The sequence below is a fragment of the Sorex araneus genome, chromosome X (assembly GCF_027595985.1).
Source record: "Sorex araneus isolate mSorAra2 chromosome X, mSorAra2.pri, whole genome shotgun sequence".
Taxonomy (NCBI): Eukaryota; Metazoa; Chordata; class Mammalia; order Eulipotyphla; family Soricidae; genus Sorex; species Sorex araneus.
The window spans coordinates 358571942-358592082 of NC_073313.1; the positions used below are offsets into that span (position 1 = coordinate 358571942).

Genomic DNA, 20141 nt, shown 5'->3' on the forward strand with positions numbered 1-20141 from the left:
TTTTTACTACAGTGTGAATTTCTCAAGAACATACATATTGAATGAGTAAATTAAATCCGCCAATTCTACTTATAATGAAACCACCTAATGTCAATGAGGGCATTTACAATATTCTTAAAAAATAATTTTTTTTTTTAAAGTAACTGTTGGATATCATTGGTTTGTCCTTTCTCCCTTGCCAGAGAGTTTGGGCTTATCTGGTAATAATCTCTAAACAATTCTAGACTACATTGGTATGTCCTGCTCCCCTTGCCACTAGGAGCTTAGGTATATCAGTCACACCCATCAAAGTGCTCCTGACTCATTCCCATTCCTTTGTTTATCCGTAATCACTTCTATGCTCCCTTCCCCAACTAGTTATTCAGCTCTTCCCCTAATCAAATTCTGTTAATTTGTAAGGTCAGACCTTGCTAGGACCTTGTACTTGTATTGTAAGTTAATACTGCCTTTCTCCACTCCTTATGTCTTTTGAATAGTTTACTTTAAAACAATATCCTTTTTGTATGGACAAAGAAAGACAGTTGTTAATATGCTTTGGTAACATGGGATTTAATCGGCTTCAAATATTATTCACTCCCAGGCATCTGCTTTCTCGACTTAAGCCTCAGCTGCCCTTACTTCCTAGCACCCCCAAAAGCAGGGTCGAGATGAGGGACGGGACAGACCCAGGGCAAGCGGTGAGTTGTGTGCTACCCTGGCATCAAGATGGGCCTGGCCAAAGCACCTAATGCTTAACTATATGTTAAGAGCTTGGTCATGGACATGTCATGTCATGATCCAAAAGCAACGACGAGACTAGGACCCTGCTAGGGATAGGAAAGACTAATCTGGCCTGAGCACTGTAGTCTGAGATCGAAATGACCCCAGGAGAGCAATTCTATAAGCTTAATGCATCTCTTGCTATGTCCATACAAAATGATTAATAATATGAATACTTATATGTTAGTTGGACAAGGAGAAGAGAAACACACACCCATGGGATTCTGCTCTTGGGCGGGTATCCTGCTGAAAGAGTATCTGTCCTAGAAGAAGCATCCCCTAAAGGATAGAACTTTACCCCCTATTGCCCTATTGACTGTGACCACACCTATGTGTAAGCCCTGATCCCTGATGTGGGGGATTTAAGGTAACTGTATGAGGGGTTTTGGGGAAGAAGCAGAGAAAGAGATGGGAGTGTATAGAGAGAAGACTGGAATAAACTTCGATTGAGACCAACCAGCCTGGCTCCGTTCCTTCCTTCGCCTGCCTCATCATCGCCATCAACCTCTCTGGGGTGGGGAAGCGGCTGGAGACTACCGAACGCGGGTGACGGGAGAGACAGCGCCACTGCCCTGTGCCCTGTGCCCGGTGAGGTGCCCTCTCCTCGCCCCTTTCTTTTTTCTTTTTTGTGTTTTTACACAGTAACAGTAGTTGATTATAAAAGTTAAAATGTAAAGCCTCTGTGGGTGTGAAAGCCCATCCAAATCCTTTGAAAAGAAATCAACACATAGTGTAGACAGATTCCTACCAAAAAATTTTTCAATCTGAAGCACTTCTTTATAATTAGTAGTGTATCACCCTAAAACTTCACAGAAAGAAGTTTTCATATATTCTTGAGAATTTATATAACACATAGGTCTCAGAAATGAAGCCTATAGTCTAAAGTATTATTTTTGTTATATCAGTGACCCTGAAGAAACACTATTCAATGACATTCAAGATTCAGCCCCCAGGGGCAAGTTTATTTCTGTGACTTACCTCTTTTTATTCTTGCCTCTTTAATTTCTTCACAGAGCTTATTAAATTCTGGATCCAATTCAGCTGCAATAATGGCATGTGCAGTGTCCTTCAGGGTACAAGCCCTATGCCTAATTATTTTATCTGTTAAGAAAGTTGACAGGTGTATGTTATAGATACAACTAAAATAGACTGACAGTATTCTGAAAAACAACAACAACAATAACAAATAAACAAATACAAACATTTAAATTAAAAAGTAAAAACTTATTTTCAGGCAAAAACAAGTTCATTATAATAACAGAAAAAAGAATTCAATCAAGTTGTTAACTTTCTTTTCTTTTTGGGTCACACCTGGCGATGCACAGGGGTTACTCCTGGCTTTGCACTCAGGAATTACTCCTGGTGGTGCTCGGGGGACCATATGGGATGCTGGGAATCGAACCTGGGTTGGCCGAGTGTAAGGCAAACGCCCTACCCGCTGTGCTATCATTCTAGCCCCACAAGTTGTTAACTTTCTAAAAACTGTTCTTTTAGAACTTTAATGGACTAAACCTGTTAAAAAAAAAAACAAACATGACTTTGAATATAAGGTTTCACTTTATACTGGTGGAAGAAAAGTATGATTTTCAAAAGAATGTTTTAAAAAATATTTATAGAATGAATGCAGTCATTCTATATCTGTCCCTTGAGTCTTATCTTAAATAATCACTTATTCACTGAGTTTTTTCCTAACTTGTCCAATCTAAATACTGATATCCTGTAGTTTTTTTTTAATTATCATGCTATGTAGGGATATATGTATATTTGGGGGGTGGAGGCTGCGTTGTTTACGTGTGTGGGAGAGATGATTTAAATGCCTCTTTACCAGTCCAAAAGACTCCCTGATAGTAGAGATCTGTTGTGGTCTCTACTGTGCAGCTATCACTGTGGATAATTCCTAGTACATCTGACAATTGTTTTAGAGAAAATTGTATTGAAAGGAAATATAATAGTGATTGTCTTTGAATTCTTCCTGCTTGTTTTTCTAAGACTTCCACCTGAACTATTAATATATCACTGTATCACTGTCATCCCGTTGTTCATCAATTTGCTCAAGCGGGCACCAGTAACATCTCCATTCGTCCTAGCCCTTAGATTTTAGCAGCCTCTCTTTACTCGTCCTTCCCAACAGTGCTGCATTGGAGGCTCTTTCAGGGTCAGGGAAATGATGTTTTAAATATTCTTTTAAAAGCAAATTCTAATAACTATGAAACTATCAAAATAGGATGTACCTTAATTTTTCAAAAGTATTGATTATTCCACTGTTAGAAATTATTTCAAATTTTAGCTTCTAGAAACAAGACTACAATAGATATCCTTGTAAGTACTTGTGCCTTCAAGCTGATGACATGCTTGTAGCCAACTGTTTCCAACCACTACTTTGTGTCACTAGCTTCTCTGTGCCACTAGCTTTCCACCTCAGAGTGTACAAAAAGAAAACAAGGGGACACAAGATTAAAAACATTATCATTTACCTGGCACATTATCTATCTCTCTCAAGGAATGCTACAGTCTTTTTGTGCTTGCATGCATGCAAGTGTGCATGCATGTGAGTGTTGTGAGCGTGTGTGTGTGTGTGTGTGTGTGTGTGTGTGTGTGTGTGTAGAGGGGAGTTGGGAGTTGGGCCAGACCTAGCTATGCTCAGGACAACTCCTGGCAGTGCTCAGGAGATGATATACAGTGCTAGGATTGAACTGGCGTCAACTACATGCAAGGCAAGTACTATACCCCTTGTATTAACTCCCTGGCCCTCTTTTTTGCCTTTTGAAAAGTATGACTCCTATCTATATTCTATCCCAATTAAAGGGGATGGGGGTGGGGGTGGCACATAGAGGATGAATAAATGAGACTTAAAAAAAAAAATCCTACAGGGGCTGGAGAGATAGCACAGCAGGTAGGGTGTTTGCCTTGCACTCAGCCAACCCGGATTCGATTCCCAGCATCCCATATGGTCCCCTGAGCACCACCCAGGGGTAATTCCTGAGTGCAGAGCCAGGAGTGACCCCTTGCATCACCAGGTGTGGCCCAAAAAGCCAAAGAAAAAAGAAAATAAGAATCCCACGTGGATGGGGTGCTTGCCTGCACATGGCTGACCCGGGTTTGAACTCCAGCACCCCATATAGTCTCCCAAGCCTATCAGAAGTGATCCTTAAACACAGAGCAAGGAGTGAGCCAATTCTGGGGGAAAACAATTAAAAAGAATTCCATTAAAATGTCTTATTTGATTCAGTGGTACTTCATAGTTCTCCAAGCACCTCTGAGTCCCATAGGATATGGTGCCTATCCTACTACACGCACCCAAATTTTCTCCTTGTCTGAGAAATTTATCCTATAAAACATCTGATTCTGATAAAAGAATAATTGTTTTTTCTTATACTTAGCACTAGAATTCTTTTAAATCGTTGGGTGGGGGGTGAAGGGATAGGGGTTGTGGTCATATCCGGCTAGTCCCTGCATGTTATTTGGGGGACTGTGTAATAGCAGGAATCAAACCCAGGTCTCTGACATGTGAGGCATGTGCTTCAGCCCTCTGCGCCATCTCCCTGGTCCTTATTCTTATTTTTACAACAGTGCTCATATATATAAATAGTATAAAACCATGAATTTACAGAATACTAAAACTAGAGGAGATAACCAAGATGATCCTGGTTCTTTTATCTTCTGGGGAGAGAAGGGGACACCCCTTGGGTCCTTAAGCATGTGCTAAAAACAGAAAAGCATACGTGCACGCAATTTTGGATATGGTTGCTCAGGAACACCAAACTTGAAATCTTCGCTTTTACACTGTACGAAAATCAAAGCTGCAAGTTTACTAGTTTGGTTTTGTCTTATACTTTAGAGATACCAAATTTCCCCAAACTATTAAATTTTAAAGAAACATGAGGTCAGCCAAAATACCATATACACTAGCTTTTTAAATTAAAACTGATCCGGCAGGATTGAGTGGTGGTGGGAAAATTCGAAATAATGGTGGTAGGAAGGTGTAATGGTGGGGCTGGTGTGGAAATATTGAATGTAATTTATTATTGTGAACAACTTTATGAAAATAAAATTTTTTTAAATTTAAAATTAAATTAAAAAGGATCTCAATCTACTGCTATGTGCCACACAACATATGTGGAAGTATATAGGAACACCATAAGCTTGCTGAGCCCTTTTCCATAAAATGAAGATATTATCACCTACATTTATCTTCAGTAAAAAGTAATGGTTATTAAAATAATTGATGATTATTTAAAAAAATTAATAGAACCGTAAATTTTCTTAAAACAATTGTTTAGTATGTCAGTGTTTTTCTTGAATTTTTTGTGAATAGGATAGCAGAATTAAAATTTTTTCAATGAAGTTATTAGAAAACATTAACAATATTAAACTACTTTTGAAGGAAAGAATATGAATTATCATATATATCTGTTTGCCTTTACCAAAGGAAACAGGTTAGATGAGGTTAAATATAACACACTTACTATCAAGGCAGCTTACACCTATTCAATAAAACGAGATCTTTTGCCAGTGTCATTTAGCTCTTCTTTCTTTCTATTATGTGTCTGCATTGTAGTTACCATAGAAGAACTTTTCTTAGGTGGACTAGAAGTAATATAAGACACTGGAGAAGGGTCTTAGACACTTTGGTGGTGATGGGTAAAGTAATTCATACATCAATACCATCAATGTTAATACTATTATAACCATGTTACCTAAACTACATAAATGTTTAAAACACATTAAAAATTAATTAACCTAAAACTTACTGACATTCAAAAAACTGATTATTTTATTTTGGTTTTGGGGTCATACCCAGCAGTTCTCAGAGCTTATTCTTGGCTCTGCATTCAGGAATTACTACTACTTGTCCTCAGGAAATGATTTGTGTTACCACAGATCAAAGCAGGGTTGGTTACATGCAAAGCAAGTAATTTATCTGTTGTACTATCTCTCTGGTCCTACTTTTTTTTTTTCTTTTTTGGCTTTTTGGGTCACACCTGGTGGTGCACAGGGGATCTCTGGTCCACTTTTAAGCTTTCGACATGAACTTTTCTTGTATAAAATCTACACTTATGTAAAACTTAATAAAAAGTTTTTTAAAATGCACCTACTCTCTGCAGAGGTAAAAGACATATCTAAAATAACAAAAGGGGCTGGAGGGATAGCACAGCGGGTAGGGCGTTTGCCTTGCACGCGGCCGACCCGGGTTCGATCCCCGGCATCCCATATGGTCCCCCAAGCACCGCCAGGAGTAATTCCTGAGTGCAAAGCCAGGAGTAACCCCTGAGCATCGCTGGGTGTGACCCAAAAAGCAAAATAAAATAAAATAAAATAAGATTGGGTACTAAATGGAATTTGGTGACTAAATCCAGGTTTGTATTTCCTAGAGGAATAGAGAGGTTCCTGAGAACCCTTCTCTTCTGCTGCTGTATTGCACCCATGGGATCCTTTTCACTGCTCTACATCAGTGACTCCTGTATTGTCTACTGCATAAATGCTTTCTATAATTTCCAAAACCTCATAAAAACAACTGCATATACATATACATATACATATACATATACATATACATATACATATACCAAAGATAACCCCCACTAACAAATCTAGAATTAAATTTAACATTCTGTCCAAACCTGTTCTTCTACTGGTTCACTTCTCAGATTCCTAAATACCATACCAAAGCACTATTAGCAGCATTAAATTTTTTTTCAATGAAATTATTAGATCACACAGTCAAGTTGGGTGATCGATCGCAGCAATTAACTTTTTTTTTTAAAGTTTTTGGGCCATACCTGGCGATATCTAGGGATTACTCCTGGCTCTGCACTAAACAATTACACTTGGCGGTGCTCAGGGGGCCCGAATCCAGGTGGGCCATGAGCAGGCAAATGCCCTATGCACTGTACTACAGCTTCACCTCATACGATTAACTCTTACTTAGTTTTCTAACTCCATCCTTTACCCTCTACCTCCAAATTGATACTGCCTATTAATAATATACTCTAAAATGAAAATCTTTTATCTTCCGTCTCAAAGCTTCTAATGGTTCTTATATCTACACCTTAACCTAAGTTCTTACATTGGATTCCAAGAATAGGGAACTTAAACTATGATATTTATTTATTTGTGGAGTTCTCATTAATCTTCTAAGCCCAAACTTAAAAAAAAAATACCTTTTACCACTATTTCCCTGTCCCTAGAATGACAGACCTTCCTAATTTCACATACCTCCAGGTATCCTCTGCTAAACTCCACTTACACTGTTAGGATATTTCTAATTTAGATCTGATGAAACTGCATTATAATCATCTGCTGCCACCTTAAGACAAAATTCATAACTACCACCTCTAAACTTAGCAATCCAATGTAATAACCAATAATTAGATACATGTATCATCCTTATAAAACAGTGGTCTCTAAGATATAAAAACCAGCTTATTTATCTTCGTGTATTTATTAATCAAATTGTGGGCATTCCCTCCTCCTGGCCAGAGATTCAAATAATCCCCAATACCTCAAAACATATAAGGAGTAGAGTTATGAAGAAAATTTAAAAGTAGAAAGATTTTTCGACCCAAATCCAATTTGATCTATATTGTATTATTTGGTTTTATTTGGGGGGTTTGAGGCCACTCCTGGGTCAGGGCTCAGGCACCATGGGGTGTTGGAGATGGAATCTGGGCCTCCTGCATATAAAGCAAGCACTGTGCCCACTAAGCTATTTCTCCAGCCCCTTGAGTTGGTATTCATATTAAAAAAAAAAAAATTAGACATATAGAGATAGCAGAATAAGACTGTAAGAGAATATAGTTAAAAAAAAAAAGCCAAGGAAAAAGGAATAAGGAGAAACCAAATCTAAAAATACCTTGATTTTTCAAAACAATTAATTACTGACAATGGTTTAAGGCATTCAGTCTAAGGTGTTTTGTTAGGAAGCCCCATCAAAATGAATAGAGCACAATGCCTGCTAATGGTCATTACTCAATGTGAACTACTATCTGCATATAAAAATATTTACTTAGGGGCTAGAGAGATAGTACAGTGGGTAGGGTGTTTGCCTTGCATGTGGCTGACCCGGGTTCGATTCCCAGCATCCCATATGGTCCCCCGGGCACCGCCAGGAGTAATTCCTGAGTGCAAAGCCAGGAGTAACTCCTGAGCATTGCCAGGTGTGACCCAAAAAGAAAAAAAAAGTATTTGCTTAAAGACACAAAGAGGCTATGCTCACAATCATTTATGCATTCCAAGCAGCCAGCTCAGTAATTAATACAACGTATTCATAAATACAACAAAATAAGATGACTTTGGCCAAAATAGCCTAAGGAATAAAGAAAATTAGGGTGAACATGGGAATTTTGTTTCTCCTAAGCAACCGGTAGAAAATACAGAATTTGGAGGGATGGGGGTAGGGGAGGTGGGGGACATGAAATGTAAGATTATGAGAAGACTAAAACCCTAGAAATTAAATTTCAGCAAAATTAAACAGTGGCCTGTATATGAATAGGCTTGAAGACTAGAGAAGTTATGGATGCAAGGCATAATTACACATGTTATATATGCATTCAATTATATAACATATACATATAATAGGTCATGATAGCATATATTACATATTCCTAGGCTAATATCAGATGTCTGATATTTGAAAATCAAATATCTGACACTGACGACTTTTAATGTCTTCATCAAATCCTTGTAGCTACAAATAAAATTTCTATCCACATCACTCTAAAGAATCTGAATAAACACTTAGGAAACAGATATAGCTTTCAAAATGCAGCCATTTGTCTTACATGTATATGCTAGTTTTAAATCTCAAACAGTCTGGTAGTCTACAAAACAGAGACTCCAGAGAACTTGAAAAAGTATGTGACTGTGTGTGACTGTATTTGGGTAACACCCGGCAATGCTCAGGGTCACTACTGTCCGCACTTAGGAATTACTACTCCTCGTGGTGCCTGCGGAGCCACATGGTTGCCACCTGAAGATGGAACCTGGCTCAGCCACATACAAGGTGAGTGCCTTACCCACTATACTATCTCTCCAGCCCCATAAGAGTAATACAACTTTCATGTAATTTCCACTTATTACACAAGAGAGCCTGAGGTTGGTTTTCTAATAAATACCAAGTGGTTCTGTTTTTAGATAACCTACACGCCTCTTGACTAAACATATGAAATATGAGCACAGCTGAAATGGTTTTTTAAGAAAAAAACTTTTTGTATCAAAAGATATTTTAAAAAGAGGTGGGGGCAGAGCCATAGTACAGCAGGTAGTGCATCTGCCTTGTGTGAGGCAGACCTCGGCTGAACCCCCAGCAGCCCATATGGTCCTCCAAGATCTGCCAGGAAGTTACAAGTCTGCTTTGTCAACCCATACTGTGGAAAGCACCATATTCTTTGATTACATATTTGCATTTTATAGTATTACATCAGTATGCAACAGAAACCACTGTCACTTTCTTTGAAGTAGTAATGGTATCGTGTTAATAATTAGCTCCTAGGGGGTGGAAGGGTAGGGTCTGCGATTGATCTCAAGTGGTTTTCTCTAAGTATTCTAATTCTTTTTTCTTGTTTTCTTTTTACAATCTTTCCTTAAACATGTTCCAAATTAGGATTTTAAAATTTTGTTAGGTTTTATGAGGCAACACCTGATGGTTCTCAGCAGCTATTCCCAACTCAGGGCTCTTGGATTATTCTTGGTAGTGCTTGGGGGAAAATGCTGTACTAGAAATCAAACCCCAGGCGTCCTGCATGAAAGCCAGGTGCTCCAGCCCACTGAGCTACATCTGACCCCTGCGATTACAATTAAATTATGGTCCAGGGATTATAATAAGCACTAAACATAAAAGGTGACCCTAAAGCAAACCTGCAGGCACCCCGCTAATGAACCGATTTATAAAAACTTAGAGCAAAATTCTATTAATGATAATAAAAATACCAAAACCAGCTGGGAAGATCGGTCAAGTGTTGTACAACATGTCTAGGATCTATGGCCCTGAGCTCCCTCCCTAGTACTGCTAGGTGTGGTCCTACTGGCCCTCAAGTGTGGAGGGGTCTGAGCACAGAAAGGTCAGGTGCAAAGCAGTGGGCCAGCAGTGCCAGGTCAAGCATCAAGCACCACTGGGAAGTGGTTCCTATTTTTTTAAAAGGGAACAACCAGGTATGGTCCCTCAAGCATAGCTGCTATGCACTCCTGTATCCCCATGGAGGGAGAAAAAAAGAGGGAAGGAGTTAAAAAAAAAAAAATCTTCCCTATCCCGAGTATTAAGTTGAACTACATGAAAGCTGCAGTTTCTTAAGGTTTAACATAATATACTTTCTCATTAAATCTTCATAACCACCCCCAATGATTCTTGAAACTGCAAAGTCTTCAAAAACTAGCTGGACGAGACAGTAAGCACTCAAGTACTATTGAATGCCTCTATGCAGAGAGACAGTGGAGCAGACTAAACCCATGCAAAGGGGAATCAAATGATGCTTGGCTCAAACTGTTGCCCGGTTCCAAGATCCAGAGATGGTTCAAAAGGTATAGCACATGCCAAGCATCTGTGAGGCCCTGAGTTTGACCCTGGCACTGTCCTGAACCTCCACCTAGTCAGTAGTCCTGTTGACCCCTAAGCACTTACCACCAGCAGCCATCACTAGGAGTGGCTGTCTTCCTCCAATGTCTGCCACACACCCCTGTAGAGAGTCCTTATTTTTCATAATTGTAAAGTGCTTCTCCAGTGAAGAAGGCAACTTACTCCTATAGAATTCCTACATAGACTAACAGTGGCTCTGATGCTGCTGGACCTTGTGAAATAGTTTTGTGACAAAATTTTAATATAAATTAAAAATCTTAAAAGGGCAAGATATATGACTCAGCAGTAGAGGAACTAGAGACCCTGGATTCAATTCCCAGAACCATAAAATAAACAAATGAAAGCCTTAAAAAAATATCTTCTTTGACCCAGAAATTTTAATTTAATCTAAGAACAAAACTGAGACTGCATCTAAAATCTTCACTATAAAGATCTTCACCAATGATATAATAAAGGAAAAAAAAATACATATTACATCCAACAATAGTAAATCTTTTAAACTAAGCAATGTGGTAGAAACTAGCTCATGTTTTTCATCAACTATTACATGAATGAGTTTAAACATTTTCAAATTTATACAAAAAATACTCCTAGAAATAATTTATTTGTATAGTAAAGTGGCAGGCCACAAAATTGACACGTAAAAGTCTACGGTTTTCCTCGATGAAAATAATAAATTAGGAGAGAAAGTTCTTTTTTAAAATCCCATTCACAATTATGTCTCAGAAAATCAAATACCTAGGAATTAGCTTAACTAAAGAGATGAAAGAACTATACAAAAAACCCCTACAAACTATTTGAAAGAGGACACGAGGAAATGCACACACCCTCTGATCATGCACTGGGAGGACTGACATTGTTAAAATGGCAATATTCCCCAAAGCATTATACAAATTCAGTGCAGTTCCTGTAAGGATACGCATGACATTCTTCAAATAAATAGATCAAACACTCCTGAAATTTATATGAAACAATCCCCAACCCCCACTCCAGCCCTGGAATAGCTAAAGAAATCCTTGGGAAAAGAAGATGGGAGGTATCACTTTCCCCAACTTCAAACTGTACTATAAAGCAGCAGTAATTAAAATAGCATGATACTGGAATAAGGACCCTCAAATCAATGGAATAGAATAGAAAACCCAAGACCCTCAGGTATATGTGGTCAGGTAATCTTTGATAAAAGAACAAAATATATAAGGTGAAGCAAGGAAAGCCTCTTCAACAGATGGTGTTGGGAAAAAATAGAGTAATACAATAGTCAAAATATGGAAACAACACAAATACCCATGAACAGATGACAGAATAAAGAAACTATGGAATACTGTGCAGCCTTAAGAAAAGATAAAATCATGCAATTTGCTGCAATGTGAATGAATCTGGAGAGTATGATGTTGAGTGAAATCAGCCAGACAGAGAGGCACAAACTCAGAATGATCTCTCTCATATATGGGATAGAAAAAAATCCCAATGGCAATAGCCATGAAGAGCAGGAGAACTGGTGGTCTTCAGTAGGAAGCTTGGCAAGGGGCATGGGGTGGACGGGAACAGTAGGACAATGTAGGAGAGAAAAAGTGTCACAGAGACAGCCTGGGGGCTGGGAGGGAAATTGGGGACAATGGTGGGAGGTACTGGGCACTGGTGCAGGACTGGTATTAGAACACTATATGCCTGAAACTCAATCATAAATGTCTTTGTAACTCTGTAATTCATGGTGATTCAGTTTTAAAAGTGTGGGGGAAATATAATGCAATAGTATACCATTAAAATTAATTCCTGTAATATGTGAATGGCAGTCATGCCATACCGTTCAAACTATTTTCTCAACAATCAATGATTGGCAAAGAAATCTTGTTCAGTGTTTCCTTACCTCCTGGGTCCTTATCTGGATTATACTCTAAAGCATTGCTACAGATGAGGTCAATATCTTTCAGGAAATCTTTAGCAGTTAGATAATTATGTTTATCAATTTTAGTTATAACTGTTGATAAATCCATTGGTTCTTTGATGACTTCAAGATAATCTGAAACCTAAAACAACAGGACATTTTTATGAAAAATACTTACTTTTCATATGACTTATTAAGTTCACAAAAAACAAAATCTAGTAACTTAGAAATTAAAAAGATATTTAAGAAATAGTTAAAGATAAAATAAGGACAGATTATAGATAAGGATAAAGTTTATGCTACTGATATAATGGTGCCATATTTTCCATGAAAAGCTTCAGTTTTAACATGTGTAAGTTAACTCTGGAATGTTTGTCAGCTTCAAACAGAAATCAATTATTTAGCTCTTGTTTTCTTAATCCTCTGGACACAACTGAAAAGAGAAATGTTGGGTGCAAAAACATCCAACATACATGACTATTTCCTAAAAATTTTTTTGAAAAGAGAAAGTAAAATAAACATATATTGCTCACATTATTATGGATGTTTATTAAGCATTTCAAAAAGAAGTATAAAATAAAATGTCACCTTCCCATTTTCTAGGGTGAATCATTTCATGGAAAGTGTTTCTGCTCCTTTGGAGTCATTACAAACATGCTGAGTGAATCATACAACGACAAAACAGTTATTGCTTTCATGACTAAGGACATACTTGGACTCATTCTTAAACTAAGCAAATATACACGCAAAATATTAATTTAGCTCTATGTTCTGGTTTACTGGGAGATAACCTCAAATAGACATGATTTTCCCAACAACTGCATGCTTTATATCAGGTGACCAATGAACAATGCTTTACCAGCCTATATTATTAGTGCCTTCCCCCAATGCAAATCTCAGAACAAGTCATTAAGTCTAATACCAAAAAAAAAAAAAACTTAGTAATGTTCAATTCAGGATCAGATTCTGAAGGGAAACTGCTCTACGAAACTATAGGCTAGTTTTCATGACCATAGTACGTGGCACTGATGCCTTGATTTTTATACATACATATATACGCATACACATATGCACATATATATTTTTATATGTGTTTTTAATTTTATGTAGGTATGTGGGTTAATTTCCAATCTCGAGTAGCTGCCATCTCCATTACTAATGAGGAAATGGAGTTACACTTAAGTAATAGTTTAGAAGGTATTAATTAGCTTTAGTTTAAAAGGTATTAATTAGCTTTGTTCACAGCTTTGACATTTGGCAAGCCTTAGGTGCATATGGAAAAATATTGTATAAACAATTACTATAAAAATTTATATTACTAAGGACGATAAAATGCTAGCACTTATGCTCACTTTTATTTTATTGGGGTGGCAGGGGGCACATCCAGCAGTGCTCAGGATATACTCCTGACTGCTCAGAGGTCACTCCTAGCTGTGCTTGCTCGAGGAACCATATGTGGTACCACGGACAGCACCAGAACTGGCTTAAATGCAAACCTTTGAGTCTCTCTACAGTCCACATTTATGCTTAATTTTAAAGTCAAAGTTTCTTTTAAAAATTTTTGTTTGCCCTGGAGGCTGTTCTAGAATTTGTTAGTCTTTAGACAATTCAACTATCACTGTTTTTGTTTATTTGGGGGCCACACACAGCAATGCTTGGGAGCTACTCCCAGTTTAGTGCTCAGGTGACCAACTAGTGTCAGGAATCCAACCCAGGCGTCTTATAGAAAAACACATTTAGTCCCTTTGAGCTATCTCTCCACTCATTATTTAAACATAAACTACTACTTTAAATCATTTTCTTGCTATTAATTTCCCCCCCCTCTATCCTCAGAGTTGTCTGTTTCCAATTTTCAGAGTGAAGAACCAGTAGCAGAATGAAACTGAGAAGAACATGTGAGGAAACAAAAGGAAACAACCAAAAGAGTTTTGTCTGACCAAATCAGATGTCTTTCCTATCTCTTTGCAGACTTAAAATAATTTATAAAAGTTTGATTTATTTTTCTTTTACGGATGGCATTTAGAATATGACATTCTCTTCTGATTAGAAAGAAAAAGAATCTTTCCAGGCAAAAACCAAAATAACTTATTCCCAGTGTGAAAGGCTGATTGGAGGCAAGTCCTTATTTAAAAAGTTTAAGAGTCCTACATCCACTGGAAATAAAATTTAATATTTAAATGATAAAGTAAATTAGGCATGCCATTATTCCAGTTTGGGGAGGAGAAGAGATAGGGAGATATAAAATAAGCCATGATATACAAAATGGGAACTTAGAATTTTGAAACTTTTCCATTCTTCAAAGAGCCTTAGTTTTGAAAAATAATAAGGACCTTGTAAAGTCATTAAAAGGGACAAATGGATAAGACTACGTATTGCAAATAATTACTCGAACAAGAGCACCTTTATTCTAATAAAAAGAGAATCCTGATACTTTCATATTTTCCAGGGGGTATAAACATAGAAGTAATGGTTCCAAAGGAATCTGCTTGGATCCAAAAGCACAGATTTCACAACAAGGACGCACACTAAAATCCGAATAATCTCATGATTAAAAACTTTTTCAGAAACAAAGAAAAAAGTCAAACTAGAAACATCAATGCTGTTCAAACATGGAGTCTGAACTTTATAAGAAAGTGGCCAGCAAAGAATGCTTTATGTTCATCCACATACTACATTATCCCAGGATAAAGAGCAAAAAGAAAAATATCCTCTATATCATTATAAATATTCCAAATGGAAAATTTCTTTTCTCATCACCACAGACCATGCTCCCACAAGGACACAAAACAATACACATAGAAAGTGAGAAATTTTCCACTGGGAGCAGAGAAAAATCTTTGGAAAAAAAAAAAATTTTAGCTGAGCTGCATAAGATATTCATAATTTCTAATGGGACTGCTGTCACAGACATTTCCAAAAATGAAAGGCAAAAGAAATTTCAATTTTAAGTTTCTTAGTCAAAGCTTTCAATTAGGAGATAAACATAACTTGGGAAATACCAATACAAACTGTTGTCAATAGGAAAATACCAGCAGAATTTTTTTTTTTTTTTTTTTTTTGCTTTCTGGGTCACACCTGGAGATGCTCAGGGGTTACTGCTGGCTCTGCACTCAGGAATTACTCCTGGCCATGCTCAGGGGACCATATGGGATGCTGGGAATCAAACCCGAGTTGGCTGTGTGCAAGGCAAATGCCCTCCCCGCTGTGCTATCACTCCAGCCCCTACCAGCAGAATTTTTTGAGAAGAATTTATCCTGGAATAAAAATAGTCTAGTATGGACATTTTGCTAGAGTAATTTTCAATCCTCTTATTAAACTGAAGAGTAAGAGATCACAAAGATCATTTAAGAGGATATGTACAAATTGGTCACTAATTTTATCCAAAAGTCACCAGGCATTTGCTGATGATGTCAGTAGTTATCACATGGATTTAAATTATACAGGCTAGGGGTAATATTCATCCATGCCTTTGATTTTTTTCCTTCCAAAAAAAGATGTCAATATTTTTTTTCTTTTAGCCAGTTCAACTTCACTGTTTGCACACTACTGAAACAAGACCTCTTCAATATCCACCGGTTTGCTGAAGATGTTAAAGCGTTTGTCTGTGGCCAGCCTCTTGGTAACATCCCTGAGAAACAATCGCAGCTCTCTTAAAGTATTTTCCTCCTGGTCCTCCATCCGATTTTTTTCTGATTCTGATAACTGACGAGGTGGAGAAGGCAATGCAAGAGGAAGCACTTCCATAGCACAAAGAGCTAAAGACAACAGGAGAAAATGTTCAGAGTCCAGCACAGTCCAAAACTTCAACTGCATTTCTTACAGTATCTCAAAAATTCCAAATATATGTTAATTGTAAAAATCATGCAAATAAAATTATAAATGAAAACCAGTATATTAGGGAAATTCTTTATCTTTTTTTTTTCCTTTTCGGGTCACACCCGGCTATGCACAGGGGTTACTCCTGGCTCTGCACTCAGGAATTACCCCTGGCGGTGCTCAGGGGACCATATGGGATGCTGGGAATCGAACCTGGGTCGGCTGCGTGCAAGGCAAACGCCCCATCCACTGTGCTACCGCTCCAGCCCCGGGAAATTCTTTATCTTATAAAATAACTCACAACAGAGCTTTAAGGAATAAATAAAATTTTAAATAATCTAATCTGAAAGGAGAATTTACTTACAATTTATAAAAAATATTTATTTGCTTGGTTCAACCTTGTTTAAAAATAGCTTCCCTGGGGCCAGAGCAGGTGAAGTCCTTGTGATCTCCAGCATCACATTATCACCCCCCCTCCCCCAAAATACCACTAGGAATGATCCCTGAGCACAGAGCCAGGAGTAAGTTCTACGTATTACAGCCCGGTGTGCCACCTCCCCACCCCCCAAATCCAAAACAAACAACAAAAGCTTCTCAAATAGACATTACCCTAAATGCAAGAAAAATGAAACAAACAGCTAAAAAGATCTTTAATTCTACCCACTTCAATTCCTGACACCATATACAGTCCTCTCAGCATTAACAGGATTGAGTTCCTAAGCACAGAGCCAGGATTAAGCCTTGAACAGTATTATGTGTAGCCTGCCTACACACACACACACACACACACACACACACACACACACACACACACACACACACACACCAGTATTCACTTATTACATAAAAAAAAAAATTAGGAGGTATTAACTTTTCAAACTCACAATGTTCTCTAGTTCCTTAAAAGAATATCACACAGTGGGGTTGGAGAGGTAGTAGAGTGAGCAGGGCACTTGCCTTGAACATGGCCAGCCCAAGTTCAATCCCTGGCATCACATATAGTCCCTAGAGCATTGCCAGGAGTGATTTCTGAGTACAAAGCCAGGAGTAACCCCAAGCATTGCTGGGTGTGGCCCAAAAACAAACAAACAAACAACAACAACAACAACAACAACAAAAAACTACTCCCCTCAAAAAAAGATTATTTAATAAGTTATCTTCCCCCATTTTTCCTAAGGACTCTAGAAACTTTACCTGAGTGTTTCCTTCGTGGTGGAGCCATGGATGCCTGATGGAGAATTAATTCTTGGAAAAATTTTCTTCTGTCTTCTTCAATAGGCCTCTGAATATACAAGACTTCTTCATATTGTATTCTAAAGATACATTTAACCTACACATATAAACACAAGACATAAGAGAATTAAAAGCAAAATATTACATTAAGATATAATTTAATTAACTTCCAACACCATTTTAAATGATGACCAAACATTCATATGGGGTTGAGGTCTACCTCGTCCTAGGGCTACACAAATGAAAGCTTCAACCACATGAAATAACTGAGAATCTCTGAGGTATGATCTAACTGTCCAAGTCATAAATTATTGGATCCAGGAGATTATTGTATTTATTGTAATTTATTTATTATTATTAATAATTTATTATTATAATACAAGACATAATTATTGCATCCGTTAGCAGGTAATGGCAAATAAAAATTGCTTACAAATGTAAGAAGACAATCTCTACAAGTTTTTGCTAAGAGTTGAAAACAGAATCTAACATGTTTAGTTTTAACATACTCGCTTGTATTCTCTTATACATGGGCATTTAAAAATGGCCCCAGAATGAAATACAACAACCTTCACACACTTCCCTCTTATTGTGGTGGGAAGATGCTCTCTGGTTGGGTGTTTGAATATTATCTGTAATGAACTATTGTGAACTACTTTATGAAAATAAATGTATTAAAAAAAAGAAAATAGAATCTAAAATAGAGAACTGGAATATAATGTTAGCAAGAATGCGTTCTCTTCTCCTCCTTTGGTGTACTTTCTCTACACTGATTGGAGTTGCCTGAGTTCTCCCCGTATCAAGTCCATTCCACCATATGTGCTAGATTTCTGGCACTGTTATAGATACACCATATTTCATCCTCTTCAGGATTCACAATGATCCCATCCCAAGTAAAATCCCCAAGACAAAATTAAGCTGGTTATTCTCAAATCCCTAATTCCTTTCAGCTGCAAATTGCTTACCTCTCTTTTGTTCAAGTGCTCTCTAAAGACTATAGTCCCAAGGGATCTCCCTTGCAAGATATATTGTCCAAATACCTTTTGCGTTATCCACATTTTATGTTTATATTTTCATCTAGTAGGTTATTTTCCACATCTAGACATTAAGCTCTTTGAGAACACTGATCATTTCTTATTCATTGGCTTTCTTATAACTACAACAGTGCCTGATACACAGTAAGATTTATTTATTAAGCATGCTCTGAATGAGCAAGGTCTGTGATTTTTTTCTTTTTTTTTCTCTTTTTGGGTCACGCCCAGCAATGCACAGGGGTTACTCCTGGCTCATGCACTCAGGAATTATTCCTGGCGGTGCTCAGGGAACGATATGGGATGCTGGGAATCGAACCTGGGTCAGCTGCATACAAGGCAAACGCCCTACCCGCTGTGCTATCGCTCCAGCCCCAAGGTCTGTGATTTTTGTTTACTAACTCACAACAAATTTGGAACCTGCAAATACAAAGGTGGATAAGGGACTCAAGGATATGGCTTCAAAATGGTGGAGCACATGCCTGGCAAGTATGAGGTCCTGTGTTCTACCCCTAGTCCCACACAGTTCCCCTGAGCACTGCTCGGTGTAACCCTGGTGACTCCCAACATCACAGAGCTAGTTCAATTGTTAGGTTTATATCACAGATTTAGCATTACTGCATGTGGCCCCTATTTTTTAAAAAACATGGAGGGGGAGAGGAGAGGTTAAGGTAATAAGTACTAAAAATAACAATGCGAAAATACAGATTCAAAATTTTGACATGGATATAGTACAAAATTGCTACAAAATTATGACAAAATTTAAATAATATATCTAATTTGTCATGTCCAATCACTTACTGAATTGAGGACTATTAACTGCAGACTAAGAATTTCATAAATAGGGTTGTAAGGCAGTACAACAGGTAAGTCACCTGCCTTGCATGCAGCAGCCCAGGTTCAATCCCTGGCTTCCCATAAGGACCCCAAGCACCACCAGAAGTGATCCTTGAGTGCAAACTCAGGAGAAAGCTCTGAGCACCTCCAGGTGTGCCCCCAAACAAAACAAAAATCATGAATATTATTTACAGCAATCTTTATAATAATTAATAGGAACCACTCCTTTTACAGATAAGGAAGCGTAGGCTTAGATTTTATGCACTAACAAAATCACAAAGTAGAGAAAAATACATAATCTCTAAAGGACTTCTCCAGTTCAAAAGTTTTTAAGAGAAGTAACAAATATACATACTTTATAAAATTTCACCTTGCGTCCTTTTTCTGTTCTTAACCTCTTGCAAACAAGTTTATCACTAACACGGCTAACAAGTCAAATAAGCTAGACAGTTAGAAACCTGAAAAAAGTGTACTCGCTTTCCACCTCAAGAATGACATAAAAAGGCACTATGATACCACACTAGACATGTGAAATCAGACGCAGAGAAACAGAGGAGTCCCTGCATAAGGTACAGGTGAAGAAATATTAGGGAAGAAACAGCAAAAATAGCTAACAGTAAGTGGTCTTAAAAAAAATAACAAAATGCAGTCACGATATTACCAACAGCCTTGAAGCCATCATTAGAAAATAGGCTTTTTCTCTTTACTCTAAATTTATCTTCTGACATTCCAAGCCTCAAAGTTGATGCGACAACATGGTAAACCTCATAATTCTCTGAACAAATCAAACTATTTTACATTAGGTTCACACTGGTTTTTATACATGTGCTTCATTATTCCCTAAGCCTTTTTTGCAGTGGCTTGAGAATCGGTCCAGGTTCGGTAGGGGGCCATTCCTGGCTCAGTGCTTGGGGGTTGCTCCCAGTGTTGCTCAGGGACTGACTCTGGGCCTCCAGCATGAATTCCAGCCCTTTGAGCTATCTCCCTAAACCAGTCTAATGTGCCACTC

The 20141-nt window shown here is 37.8% G+C and overlaps 1 protein-coding gene across 3 annotated transcripts in view; it reads right to left on the reverse strand.

Moving 5' to 3' along the window:
* Positions 1-20141, reverse strand: part of ATAD2B (ATPase family AAA domain containing 2B) — a 141911-nt gene that overhangs the window by 23107 nt on the left and 98663 nt on the right. For 2 of the 3 annotated variants that reach the window (XM_055121609.1, XM_055121611.1), the window contains exons 20-23: positions 17226-17361; positions 15774-15970; positions 12198-12357; positions 1738-1860 (exon numbers count right to left, since the gene is read on the reverse strand). In XM_055121609.1, coding sequence (XP_054977584.1) covers positions 1738-1860; positions 12198-12357; positions 15774-15970; positions 17226-17361 — 616 coding nt within the window. The remainder of the gene's footprint in view (positions 1-1737; positions 1861-12197; positions 12358-15773; positions 15971-17225; positions 17362-20141) is intronic. The other variant, XM_055121610.1, reaches the window with a different exon arrangement.